At 47.0% G+C, this 14812-nt stretch overlaps 1 protein-coding gene across 1 annotated transcript in view; it reads left to right on the top strand.

The window, feature by feature from the left end:
• The first annotated feature begins 4562 nt into the window (after positions 1 to 4562).
• The window catches only part of LOC126456413 (cuticle protein 18.6), a 50753-nt gene continuing 40503 nt past the window's right edge, over positions 4563 to 14812 (top strand). Inside the window, exon 1 of the mRNA XM_050092165.1 lies at positions 4563 to 4599. Coding sequence (XP_049948122.1) covers positions 4588 to 4599 — 12 coding nt within the window. The 5' untranslated portion in view covers positions 4563 to 4587. The remainder of the gene's footprint in view (positions 4600 to 14812) is intronic.

The following is a 14812-nucleotide window of genomic DNA, read 5'->3' on the forward strand; positions in this document are numbered from 1 at the left end:
TAAAGAATTCTTCAGTCGGTCATCCTCATCTGCCTCATGTCGTTGCAGGCTACAGCTGTCCGTACAACAGAATTCATTTGAAATGTGAATTTCCTAAGACTCCTTCAGGAAGAGTAACTGAGCAGCCGACAGTTTCCACTAGCTTCGCTAGATGGCGGCGATGATGCAACTTCAGCACTTAACGCGGGATGCTGCGCTCTTACTGAAGTCTCCTTTTGCCATCCTGGAACTTGGTTGGCATCCTTAGGTATGATGATTGTCCATATTTACAGATAACACAGTTTTTCCCGGGTGGTACTGAGATGAAACAGTATAAAGAAGAAGGCAAAACCCATCAAGGAATGCTGCTGAGGTGCTTCAAATATTTAGTTTGCGATGGTCCAGCTGTAAGATATAAATGACAGAGACAAGTGAGCAACTGATCTATTATGAGAATTAGGAAGAAAACCACAGATGAAAGTGATGAAAATCTTAATCTTTTTATTGTTGATTATGGCGGTTAGAAGTTTTCTTCGTACGAACATAAAAGCTTTTTAGACCAAATCCTTATTTAAAGGCCGTAGATGCCACTTTAAATGGGAGCTTGCAGAGTGAAACACACCCACTTGTTGCTCTATGACTTCTCTTAATTCATAAGCCTAAGGATATTTTTTCCTCTGCTTTGAGCTTTCAGAAGTTGTTTGTTCTCTTATTCAGTTATTCCCTAAAGTAATAAGTAACATATGGTTTTTTTTGCTTCTAAGCAAAGAAATACCGAGGCTGACTTCCAAAGATTTCAAAAAAATGATCTGACGGACCTGGAAGAAAGAACACAATTAATGTAATACACTCCTGGAAATTGAAATAAGAACACCGTGAATTCATTGTCCCAGGAAGGGGAAACTTTATTGACACATTCCTGGGGTCAGATACATCACATGATCACACTGACAGAACCACAGGCACATAGACACAGGCAACAGAGCATGCACAATGTCGGCACTAGTTCAGTGTATATCCACCTTTCGCAGCAATGCAGGCTGCTATTCTCCCATGGAGACGATCGTAGAGATGCTGGATGTAGTCCTGTGGAACGGCTTGCCATGCCATTTCCACCTGGCGCCTCTGTTGGACCAGCGTTCGTGCTGGACGTGCAGACCGCGTGAGACGACGCTTCATCCAGTCCCAAACATGCTCAATGGGGGACAGATCCGGAGATCTTGCTGGCCAGGGTAGTTGACTTACACCTTCTAGAGCACGTTGGGTGGCACGGGATACATGCGGACGTGCATTGTCCTGTTGGAACAGCAAGTTCCCTTGCCGGTCTAGGAATGGTAGAACGATGGGTTCGATGACGGTTTGGATGTACCGTGCACTATTCAGTGTCCCCTCGACGATCACCAGTGGTGTACGGCCAGTGTAGGAGATCGCTCCCCACACCATGATGCCGGGTGTTGGCCCTGTGTGCCTCGGTCGTATGCAGTCCTGATTGTGGCGCTCACCTGCACGGCGCCAAACACGCATACGACCATCATTGGCACCAAGGCAGAAGCGACTCTCATCGCTGAAGACGACACGTCTCCATTCGTCCCTCCATTCACGCCTGTCGCGACACCACTGGAGGCGGGCTGCACGATGTTGGGGCGTGAGCGGAAGACGGCCTAACGGTGTGCGGGACCGTAGCCCAGCTTCATGGAGACGGTTGCGAATGGTCCTCGCCGATACCCCAGGAGCAACAGTGTCCCTAATTTGCTGGGAAGTGGCGGTGCGGTCCCCTACGGCACTGCGTAGGATCCTACGGTCTTGGCGCGCATCCGTGCGTCGCTGCGGTCCGGTCCCAGGTCGACGGGCACGTGCACCTTCCGCCGACCACTGGCGACAACATCGATGTACTGTGGAGATCTCACGCCCCACGTGTTGAGCAATTCGGCGGTACGTCCACCCGGCCTCCCGCATGCCCACTATACGCCCTCGCTCAAAGTCCGTCAACTGCACATACGGTTCACGTCCACGCTGTCGCGGCATGCTACCAGTGTTAAACACTGCGATGGAGCTCCGTATGCCACGGCAAACTGGCTGACACTGACGGCGGCGGTGCACAAATGCTGCGCAGCTAGCGCCATTCGACGGCCAACACCGCGGTTCCTGGTGTGTCCGCTGTGCCGTGCGTGTGATCATTGCTTGTACAGCCCTCTTGCAGTGTCCGGAGCAAGTATGGTGGGTCTGACACACCGGTGTCAATGTGTTCTTTTTTCCATTTCCAGGAGTGTATTAGGTTTGTGTGTGGCATGCGTACCATTGGAATGAAGTCAACACTTTATGTGCCATTATGAACCTGATAAGCTTTCTTACAATATTTCAGAAATATAATGCTTTACTGCTTGCTGGTTGCAAATCAGTGGCAGTATAATCTATGAGCGATGCGGTGAAAGAAACTGTGAATTTAAATGATGAATGCATAGCAGGAAAATATTATAGACACTGTAAGTCCAATAAAATTTTAAACTTAATTTCCTGTAACTTCCTTGTTTTTCTAGCCAAATGTGCCTTTTCTCTGAAACCACTTATCCCGGAGCAATGAAGTTCTAACAGTCAGTCGTCTTAATATTGGTGCATGAAGTGAGATTTTTCTTGACTTCCTAGTTCTATTATAGTGTCTTTTATTTTAAAAATACGTCCCAAAACGGGTCAATATTAAATTTTTTTCGAAATTATAATTTAATATATTACTCCTAAAAATGTCACCTTCTTGGCGAACAATGTAAATGTATGTGAAAAAATTTAAGTGTCCTCCTATTAACGCTTCCTGAGAACGGATACATTGAAAATGATCAATTTAACAAGGCGGAGATAGAAAGTACCTTCTCTCCTAAAAGCTTGGAACTAGCTCTCCTCTTGCAACTGATATTAAGCATAGCAAATTCTGAAGTTTTTTAAAAATATTTCTGTACTTTTAAAACAAATACGTTTCAACCTTCCTGATACACCAACAAGAGAAGGAGGAAAGAAGGGAAGAAGGTTCTTAGCTTCGATATGATTAAGAACGAAAGGCCGTGTCGCATCTAGGAAACTGCTTAAGTCGGGGTGCCCAGTTTAGGATTTGAATCTTGATAATCGGGAACGTCGCCACCTGTAGTCTACAGAAATATGTTAGGAAAAGCAATGTACTAATTTTAAGTACAGCTAGCTACTGAAGAGTTCCAATAAATAATTTCGGTTCCAGATGGAATATTATGATCTCTGTTGAAAAACTGTAGATATGTAAGTTTGATCTTGTTTCGTCACATTCGGTTATCTTTGCTTTTATCGCTGAAGAGAACTTGGGGAGATGGGAGCATGTCCGTCCATTATTTAATAACAATCATTCAAGTGAACAAAACGGTATACAAACTTAATATTGTCCCATGGCTTATTCTTCGAGGCTGTAGAAGGAGGTAAGTGAAAACGGATTAGATCCTCGATGGCTTGGACGGTGTCAAAATGGTCTCTTGCAGATTACGTAATAATTAATCGAGTATAATTACCGCCCTTTTTAAGAGCTTGCAGTATTTCACGATCAAAACATAAAAGGAATAATAGTTTTCCCAAGTCAGCTCATCAGAGAAGCCCTCTGCCTCCTGCATGCCAATCTAAGTAGAGACAGGTATTTTTTTCTAGATCGCAAAACTAAATACAATCAATGAAATACGGCACAAGGGCATAACCCGTTGGTATCTCTATCGCTGAAGTAAATCCATTTTGTGTGCTGCGACTAAAGATTCTTTCGAGAATCATCCCCAAATTGCGTGCGTATCTGATTTTCAAAATTATTAAATTATGGGAATTTATGTAGACGAATGAGTCCACTTTTTATACACAGCTCTTTCTGTTCTGCAAAGTTCCTCTTATTGCCTAAGGATATGGAATACATACGTGAGAACAGTGTAATTTTCCTTGTGTCCGACCATGCACTGACTGTCGCATGGCCTACGGAACATACTGACGGTACCAGGTTTCATCTCCTGCACTGATACGGATATCCAACAACACGTGACGACGGTGCTTCGACGACTCCACAAGATGCATTTGCTGTCGGTTTGCAACAGTCTTACGACAAATGTCGGAAGTGTGTTGTAGCAAATGGTGATTACTTTTCAAGACCACTAAAAGTATTTTGTTTGTAACTTTTGTTTCCTTTATTATCTGAGACAATTTATCGAAGTTTTCAGACCCACCATGTATTTTTTGTTCCTTTGAACTAACGTATCAATACATACAACGTTAAACACGAGGCTGAGTGTAAAATTAATTTTTAAAATTTTCTTCCCCCACGTTTTGAGCAAAATGCAATGCAAACTGCAATGTTTTATTCAAATTTGCTCGTAAAAAGTAAACATTAAAGGTAATCTGTACTTTCTTTGTGTCTCCTGACACTCGCCACTGACTTTTGCAATGTAGAAAGTATGCACGCGACAAGCGCGACAGGGGTCAGGTTTACCGCGGTGAATGGCAAAAATTTTGCGCCGCGGGGGGGACCAGGCGGAGCCGGCTGTGGCTATATAATGAGTGACCGCCGCCCAAGCAGGCACACAGCAGCGGAACGTAGCAGCAAACAGCAACAGCAACAGCATGGCGTGCAAGGTGAGGCAACCGGCAGCAGCGCACTCTCGTGTTTACCAGGCGCCGTGGCGACGGCTTTGCCAAGCATTAATTTGAGTTTACTTTCACTTCCCGTATACTCGTAAAAGAATTGAACACAGTGGACGGCAATGAACGACAGACGTGTCTTAGACGGCGAATTTTTTGTTGTTTTCGTAACACCATAATGAGATCGTCTATTAAAACATTATTCCAAGTTCCTCCATGTCTAACTTTTAGGCTACTTGAACCAGGATGATTATCAAAGAAACAAGGGATATTCGTGCTATTTAGAGGAAACACAATTATTACATTATGCAGTGATATCTGAAAAACTTTTAGAATTGGAATACATTAATATAGTGCGTTGCTTTGCTATTTAAATAAGGATGGGTGCCATTGACAAGCAGTGCTACCAACCTGGACTTCCCATCTTTCTGTAAAAAAAAAAAAAAAATAAATAAATAAAAAAAAAATTAATGAATTTTGTATTATATTCAACGGATTCAGATACAATTATATATTTCTTCGAATAACATCTAAAGCGTATGTTCTAGTGGTCATTAGCGGTTTTCAAAGAGCCATGTCCCTGCGTTATCTGCTTTGCTTCGAATGGACTCTTCATACAGCAGAAAATCTCCACTTCATTTTGGCCAAATTTTTCTTGACTTCACATTCCCACTTAGGAATATTGCAGATACCTTCTCCAAGGCCATACCAATACTGGAACATATGTTCTACACAAAAGAGGTAGCACTTTTTATCTGAGACTGTGATGATAGAAAGAATGATAACAGTCTTCTCTTTCTCTGGCAGTTCATCATTCTGTCCGTGGTGGTGGCCGTGGCAAGCGCCGGCTACCTGGGCGCCCCCGCCGTCTACGCCCCTGGCGCACCTCTGGCTGCCCGAGGATACGCCGCCCCCGCCTACGCCGCCCCCGTTGCCCGTTACGCCGCCCCCGTCGCTAGGGCTTACGCCGCCCCCGTAGCCAGGGCCTACGCCCCAGCTGTCGCTGCCGCCCCCGCCGCCGTGGAGTACGACCCGCACCCCGAGTACAGCTTCGCCTACAACGTCCAGGACGCCCACACTGGTGACTCCAAGACCCAGCACGAGAGCCGCAGCGGAGACGTCGTCCAGGGCAGCTACAGCCTGGCCGAACCCGACGGCTCCATCCGCGTCGTCGACTACACGGCTGACCCCGTCAACGGCTTCAACGCCGTCGTGCACAAGGAGGCCGGCGCCCACCCCGCCGTTGCCGCCCCCGTGGCCGTCGCCCACGCCCCCGTGGCCGTCGCCGCCCCCGCCAGGGCTTACGCTGCTCCCATCGCCAGCGCTGCCTACGCCGCCCCCATCGCTAGGGCTGCCTACGCTCCCGCCTTGGCCTATGGTGGCGCCTACCATGGTTAAGGACTGACATGGACCAACCAACCAACTACTCATCCTCATTTTGTACAAATTTTTGTATCCATTAATGAACATCAATATAATATTTGTCTAAACTATTTAGTGGTACATTATTACTTATTTTCATTTTCATCCCAAACCCAGCCTTTCCAATGCATGCTAAATTACGATGGCTCTCCCAAATGTACGTAATTGAGCTACAGTATTATAACTATTTTCAGTACTTGTAAATTATAATACGTAGCTAATGCTGTATGCCATGTAGCACGAGTTGTAGAATGTCTACGCCATAAAACATTTCCATCAATTTAACCAATTACCAGGAAATAAGGTAAATCTGTCACCACCTAAAAGGTTGTTTGAACACTGCTGTGCCTTACAACCACTGGCTCTGAACAGGTTGCGAATGGATCAAAGGTACCGACCGACCACCGAGGCATCCTCAGCCATTAGGCTTCACTGGATGCAGGTATAGAGAGGCATGTAGTCAGCACATCCCTCTCCCGGTCGCTGTCGGTTTTGCAGCTGCTACTTCTCAGTCAAGTAGCTCCTCAATTGGAACCGGTGTTACTACTGTGGCAAGGCCGTTGGCACTGTGCTTTAGTAGGCATGGTTTTATTGAGCGCAGTACTCTCTGAACGGACTTACCCAACCGGTTATACAGATATACTTTCAGCGTGACTGGAGTCCGATTCACGACACGTTGGAGCTCAGCGTTTCCACATTAACAAACATAGCCAGGGGGGACAGATGTCATAATTGACAGATAGGAATCTGAAGACATATTGATGGGAAGTAGTAGCAGCAGTGTGCTGTGCAAGGTGAGAACCAATTGGATTGAGCCACTGGGCGAGAACAACACAGTTTATCCATGTTCCAGAAAGAGATTTCATGTCATGTATCACTGTTAGGGAAAGAACTCAAGGTGACATCTATCTCTCTGTTGTCCTGCTATGTAGGTATGTGTTACTTTTCCAAGTAAATGTTTCACAATGGTACACACTCCGTTTCAGAGAGTAAGATTAATTCTGGATCGGGTCTTGTAGACTGTGACTAAGCCATTTCTCCGCAGTATCATATTTAAGGATCCGTGACTCAATCGGTGAAACCGAAACTTTTAAAGGATCACTTTGTTGTCTGTATGTTTGTGTATCCGTCTGGTTACCCGACTGTTAAAACCTTTTACCTCGGGAACGAGTAGACGTATCAAGTTCAAATTTATGTGATGTCCTAAGGTCCATGATTCCCTGGCGGTGTAAAAGATGTAACCTTCTAAGTTAAGACAGTCAAAACGTACGGCCATTTATGTCACCTATTCTGTCACTCGCAAACTCATCAAAACCGACAGGGTACTTCCCATTGATCTAGAATCATGAAAGTTGGCAAGAAGAAAGGCTTTACAGTATAAGTATAGGAAAAGTCCTAAATCATTAATTTGTAATTATGTAACTAAAAAAATTTTTTTGGCATCATAATACGAGGATAAATGTAATACACGGTCAACTCTTTTAATAATGAAGGAAAAAGTCAATAAATTGTAATTATATCAGACTGTCTCCGTGTTCGTCCGTATGTTAACACGCCATGTTCTCACGAACGGGTGGGAGTATCAAGTTGAAATATATGTGTACTCCTTAGGTGGTGTAAATAAGTTAAGCTTCTAAGTCAGTGGAATTAAAATATACGGCCGTTTACGTCACTTATTTTTATAATCTCAAATTTAGGTTTTAAAACGCCTAAGCTACTTCCCATTCACCTAAAATCACTATATGTAACAAGAAACAAGCCTTAACAATCCTAGTAAAGGAAAAAATTGAAAAACGGTTATTTCGAAATTATATCAAATGAAACAAATATTATTTGTCATTAGTTATCCGACTTCAAAGTTAAAATTAAAACGTTCTCGAAAGTTTTGGGATTCTCGGACAGAGATCTTGCCGGTATCAATGTCGATAACCATCAAAACTCGTCGTGATTCTCGATTCCTGGAATGTATTAACTGTGTACATACATAATTGAGTTTGTACTGAACCTTCAGAGCGCGAGTCCCACTCGCATCTGGCACTGTTTGCTGGAGTGTCAGGCCCACAAGATACGCAGGAGAACTTCTATTAAGTTTGGACAGCAGAAAAGAAGTACTGCTAGAAATATAGTTTCGAGGACGGGTTGTGAGTCACGAGTGGACAGCTTAACCAGACTTTGGCAGTTCCGCAGTGCGGACTGCTCACAGCCGTCCCCGCCTCTGCGCGCGTGCGGTGTTCGTTTACTTCCGCTTCACAGCGCCTCTAAGTCGAACAAACTGCCATACCCAACTCTTATGTGATGATGTCAAGATACTTTGTGACGATCTCATCGGCATTCACATATCGATGGTCAGCAGCGTCCTTTATATACCTCTTCAGGCTTTCCCGGCGCTCTAATGACATCTTGGGTTGTCGGGTGTTCTGCCGGATATCAGCGTCGTACTTGCACGATATTTCGGTCACGTAGCTCGTAACCTTCATCAGGTGCGACCTGAGACTGCTCCTCGAGTGGACCTGGTCCAGTATTTATGCCAATGGCCTTCCCCCTCGACCAACGGCTGCAGGCGCTTCCTCTGTGGTCCGTGCCCATTCCCTGCGACCTGCTGGAGCGTTGCTGCTCCGTTTTCCGTCCGCTGCGGTTCTAGGTGTTGCCTCTGCGGTCCACGCCCACCAAACCCACTCCTGGGGGTTTCATCTACGGTTTTGGGTACCAAACGTTCCCCCTGCGGTCCGCGCCCGCTCACCACGACCTGTTGGAGCGTTGCCGCTCCGTTTTTCGTCCGCTGCGGTCCACGCCCACCAGTCTCACTTCTGGGTGTTCCATCTTCGGTCTGGTGTGCCTGGCAGTCCGTCAGGGGCTCGTTTTCCATCTCCATGTCTCTGGTTCTTCTGTTTGTGTAGTGTTGCAGCTGGCCCCATTGCTCCTTTAACAATTCCAGAGCCGGATCCCAGGCTCTGCTTAGCTGATACCCTGTGTCACGGTTCATAAGATCGGCAGCGATTTTAATTTCTATCGATTCTCTTATAACACTGTCCCAAAATCTGGGTGTTTGTGCTAGAATCTTGGTATCCTCATACTTCATGGCATGATCTAGTTCTAGACAGTGTTCAGCAATGGCTGACTTAGTCACCTGTCTTAATCTAGTGTGCCTCTGATGTTCTTTGCACCTGATCTCCACAGTTCTTGTCGTCTGGCCAATGTAGGACATGCCACATTGACAAGGTATATTGTAAATCCCTGGTTTTCGTAACCCCAGGTCGTCTTTGACACTCCCCAACAGTCCCCCAATCTTGTTGGATGGACAGAAAACACACCTGATATTGTGTTTACGGAGGATCCTACTGATTCTGGCAGAAATAGAGCCAGAATAGGGCAGATATGCCACCTTCTTTGTTTCATCTTGATCTTCTTCAGGAACCTGTGGTATAGTGGCTGGTTGGAGTGCCCTCTCAATTTGTCTGTCCGTATATCCATTCTTGGAGAAAACTGTTTTGAGACGTTCTATCTCTATAGGTAGATTCTCTTGGTCTGACAGGGCACGTGCTCTGTGGACCAAAGTCTTCAGAACCCCATTCTTCTGTGCAGGGTGGTGACAGCTGCTGGCCTGCAGATATAAATCAGTGTGTGTTGGTTTTCGGTACACATTGTGGCCAATTGATCCATCTGCTTTCCTCTGAACTAGTACATCCAGAAATGGCAGCTGGCCATTCTTCTCCAGTTCCATGGTGAACTTGATATTAGGGTGGCATGAGTTAAGATGTTCAAGAAACTCATTGAGCTTGTCCATCCCATGTGGCCAGATCACGAAGGTGTCATCCACATACCTAAAGAAGCATGTGGGTTTAAATGTTGGCAACCACAGGGGACAGTGTGCTGCCCATAGCTACACCTTCAGTTTGCTCATAATATTGGTTTCTGTACAGGAAATATGTGGATGTCAGTGTATGACTGAACAGGTCCAACAGAGCACCGTCAAATTTCTCTGCAATCAGTTCTAGTGAGTCCTTCAGTGGGACCCTGGTGAGCAGCGATACCACATCAAAACTAACCATGATGTCCGAATCTGTGATGTGCTGTTGCTTGAGGCGTTGCAGGAAATCTTCTTAGTTGCGGATGTGGTGAATACATTTGCCCACATATGGAGACAGGAGACCAGGTCCACTCGAGGAGCAGTCTCAGGTCGCACCTGATGAAGGTTACGAGCTACGTGACCGAAATATCGTGCAAGTACGACGCTGATATCCGGCAGAACACCCGACAACCCAAGATGTCATTAGAGCGCCGGGAAAGCCTGAAGAGTTACATCAAAAGTCTCTACGGGGAGGAGATGTATCAGAATATCAAGAAGCTGGAAAAGCTTCGGCAGAAGAAAGGGAAGATGCTGAGTTCTCTCAGTTTTTTGCTGAGGTGTCGAGATGGAGAAGTGGTACCAGTATTTGCCAGAATTAAACATCACATCAACTCAAGAGCGGCGAACAAGATAAAACGCAGAGCCAGCATGGCACTGGTGGGAGAGAAGATTCGAGATATTCGCCACAGGTTTGATGTTGTGGCCAGGGAGCTATTACACATTCATCTGCACATGGCAGCCTCTTTAACAAGAGAAGATTGGGATTGGGTAGACCGTGCCTACTGGTCTTTAGCTGAGTGTGTTAGAAGGAATGCCTCATCTTGCCAATCTGCAAAGTTTGACCGCATGAGTAAGAAAGCACAAGAGATGGAAGAGACACGCACTGTGACGAATTTGAGTGGCGTACAGTTTGATGATACAACCTTAAAGGTACTCAGCAAGGGTCTCAACTTTGCTACGACCCCTAGTAACGTACCCATTTCAGGTTTCGTCAGTGCAGTAGAGGAAGTTGCCGCCACACTTCCACCTAATGTGGCAGAGGAAGTCCGCCGAGAGACCTGCAGGGCCCTCACCAAGGCCAGGCCGTCGAAATCGAACATCACAACCGAGGAGAGGCTTGCACTCAAGAAACTCCGGGAAGACAACAGCATTGTGGTACTGCCAGCAGACAAAGGGAACTCCACTGTCATCTTGCAGTGGGTGGATTATGATGAGAAAGTACGCCAACTTCTGGAGGACCCTGCATACAGAATTCTGGAGTGTGACCCCCACAGACAAGGTGGCCAAGAAGACTAGTGCTCTCTTGAAGGAAACAGGGATGCCCGATAAGATAATCAGACAACTACGGGAAAAAGGGCCAGTGCCACCTAGACTGTATGGTCTGCCTAAAATACACAAGGAGGGCGTGCCTCTACGTCCAATTGTCAGTAATATTGGGGCACCTACGTACACAACAGCCAAGTACTTGAAAGGTCTCCTGTCTCCATATGTGGGCAAATGTATTCACCACATTCGCAACACAGAAGATTTCCTGCAACGCCTCAAGCAACTGCACATCACAGATTCGGACATCATGGTTAGTTTTGATGTGGTATCGCTGATCACCAGGGTCCCACTGAAGGACTCACTAGAACTGATTGCAGAGAAATTTGACGGTGCTCTGTTGGACCTGTTCAGTCATACACTGACATCCACATATTTCCTGTACAGAAACCGATATTACGAGCAAACTGAAGGTGTAGCTATGGGCAGCCCACTGTCCCCTGTGGTTGCCAACATGTTTATGGAGAGTTTTGAGGAGAGGGCATTGGAGACAGCCACATTTAAACCCACATGCTTCTTTAGGTATGTGGATGACACCTTCGTGATCTGGCCACATGGGATGGACAAGCTCAATGAGTTTCTTGAACATCTTAACTCATGCCACCCTAATATCAAGTTCACCATGGAACTGGAGAAGAATGGCCAGCTGCCATTTCTGGATGTACTAGTCCAGAGGAAAGCAGATGGATCAATTGGCCACAATGTGTACCGAAAACCAACACACACTGATTTATATCTGCAGGCCAGCAGCTGTCACCGCCCTGCACAGAAGAATGGGGTTCTGAAGACTTTGGTCCACAGAGCACGTGCCCTGTCAGACCAAGAGAATCTACCTATAGAGATAGAACGTCTCAAAACAGTTTTCTCCAAGAATGGATACACGGACAGACAAATTGAGAGGGCACTCCAACCAGCCACTATACCACAGGTTCCCGAAGAAGATCAAGATGAAACAAAGAAGGTGGCATATCTGCCCTATTCTGGCTCTATTTCTGCCAGAATCAGTAGGATCCTCCGTAAACACAATATCAGGTGTGTTTTCTGTCCATCCAACAAGATTGGGGGACTGTTGGGGAGTGTCAAAGACGACCTGGGGTTACGAAAACCAGGGATTTACAATATACCTTGTCAATGTGGCATGTCCTACATTGGCCAGACGACAAGAACTGTGGAGATCAGGTGCAAAGAACATCAGAGGCACACTAGATTAAGACAGGTGACTAAGTCAGCCATTGCTGAACACTGTCTAGAACTAGATCATGCCATGAAGTATGAGGATACCAAGATTCTAGCACAAACACCCAGATTTTGGGACAGTGTTATAAGAGAATCGATAGAAATTAAAATCGCTGCCGATCTTATGAACCGTGACACAGGGTATCAGCTAAGCAGAGCCTGGGATCCGGCTCTGGAATTGTTAAAGGAGCAATGGGGCCAGCTGCAACACTACACAAACAGAAGAACCAGAGACATGGAGATGGAAAACGAGCCCCTGACGGACTGCCAGGCACACCAGACCGAAGATGGAACACCCAGAAGTGAGACTGGTGGGCGTGGACCGCAGCGGACGAAAAACGGAGCGGCAACGCTCCAACAGGTCGTGGTGAGCGGGCGCGGACCGCAGGGGGAACGTTTGGTACCCAAAACCGTAGATGAAACCCCCAGGAGTGGGTTTGGTGGGCGTGGACCGCAGAGGCAACACCTAGAACCGCAGCGGACGGAAAACGGAGCAGCAACGCTCCAGCAGGTCGCAGGGAATGGGCACGGACCACAGAGGAAGCGCCTGCAGCCGTTGGTCGAGGGGGAAGGCCATTGGCATAAATACTGGACCAGGTCCACTCGAGGAGCAGTCTCAGGTCGCACCTGATGAAGGTTACGAGCTACGAGACCGAAATATCGTGCAAGTACGACGCTGATATCCGGCAGAGCACCCGACAACCCAAGATGTCAGCGTCCTTTATGTTCAGATGACTTTCGGCGTTACATGCGACAAGATTATCCAACGGACTCGACACGGACTCAAATTTCGATACTACGAGGACTACACCGGGCCTGTGGGCGTGGCCGTGCTGGACGTGGCCTTCGAACGATCAGTATTTCCGAACTACCATTCGAGGTACAGGTTCAAATGGTTCAAATGGCTCTGAGCACTGTGGGACTCAACTGCTGTGGTCATAAGTCCCCTAGAACTTAGAACTACTTAAACCTAACTAACCTAAGGACAGCACACAACACCCAGCCATCGAGGTACAGGAAGACGTCATCGTGGCGCTAAGCCCGAATGGAAAAGTGCACAAACATATAGCCGAAACATGGGTACATTTTCGTAGGCGGCTACCGAGCAGTGATGATTTATGACGGAAAACCCCGAACATGTTTCTGGTTGTGGCAAAGAGGGCAACATCCGTAATGAATACCTGCAACGCCGCATCACGCAACTACGACACGACGGCACGAACACCGACCGAACCACTACCGCCTTTCCATTCACCTATGTGGCGGTCACAAGATGCAGTTCATAACGCTCTCGATGGACTGACACAACCAATGGCGTCACAGCACCTTGCCACCGACAGTGCTGTCCGTTAACATAACTTCCAACAGGACACATCCACACTCGAAGTTCACAAGAAGTGAGAGTCTTATTCAGATTGAAGACCGAATTATTCCAGCCCCCCCCTTTTTTTGTACCGGAATGACGCAAATATCTTCCTTCCTCAGATACCGTCACACATTGTGGGAAGGAAAAGTCGCCCAAACGCCTCACGAAACGCAGCAAAACGTTAGAATCGACCAGTCGGTCAACTCCGCAGGATGAAGAGGTGGCGCACAAATCTGACTGCGTACACGACAGATCTTCTGCTGCGAGAGAGACGCATTATCCACAAGACTGTGATTCGTCCACCAGAGACTGTGAGCAAGAACCAAGCCCGGAAGCCATGGAAATGGCACGCCCGTCGTCGCCGAAGCGACTGTGCAGACTCGGGAAGCGCCGCCTTCTCTCGGCAATGTTGAAATTGACCGACGGTTTTTTATGGGCAGATGATGGGTTCAAATGGCTCTGAGCACTATCGGACTTAACTGCTGTGGTCATAAGTCCCCTAGAACTTAGAACTACTTAAACCTAACTAACCTAAGGACAGCACACAACACCCAGCCATCACGAGGCAGAGAAAATCCCTGACCCCGCTGGGAATCGAACCCGGGAACCCAGGCGTGGGAAGCGAGAACGCTACCGCACGACCACGAGATGCGGGCCAGATGATGGGGATTTGCCACTCCCACCTGGTGCGGAAATGAGAAATGTTTCTCCTTTACACTAACACCAAAATGGGGGATCATCCCGCGACGACTCTACGGCCCCTATAGATTTACACAATGCTAAACGACATCAATCAACAGATAACAGCACATCGGCAGCACGGATCCACCACAAGGCAAAACGAATAGTTGCTATCAATATCAATAATATCGACTCCCACGTTAAAGTTCACGACATGGTAGGGGCAGTGGACACCGACATAGCCCTTCTACAAGAACTGAGGGCAGCAACTTCGTCTAGGTCTCATGGATACGAGAGATACGCCGCCCACACGGATATGGAACACAGCGTAG

This window comes from Schistocerca serialis, chromosome 2 (genome assembly GCF_023864345.2).
Source record: "Schistocerca serialis cubense isolate TAMUIC-IGC-003099 chromosome 2, iqSchSeri2.2, whole genome shotgun sequence".
NCBI lineage: Eukaryota > Metazoa > Arthropoda > Insecta > Orthoptera > Acrididae > Schistocerca > Schistocerca serialis.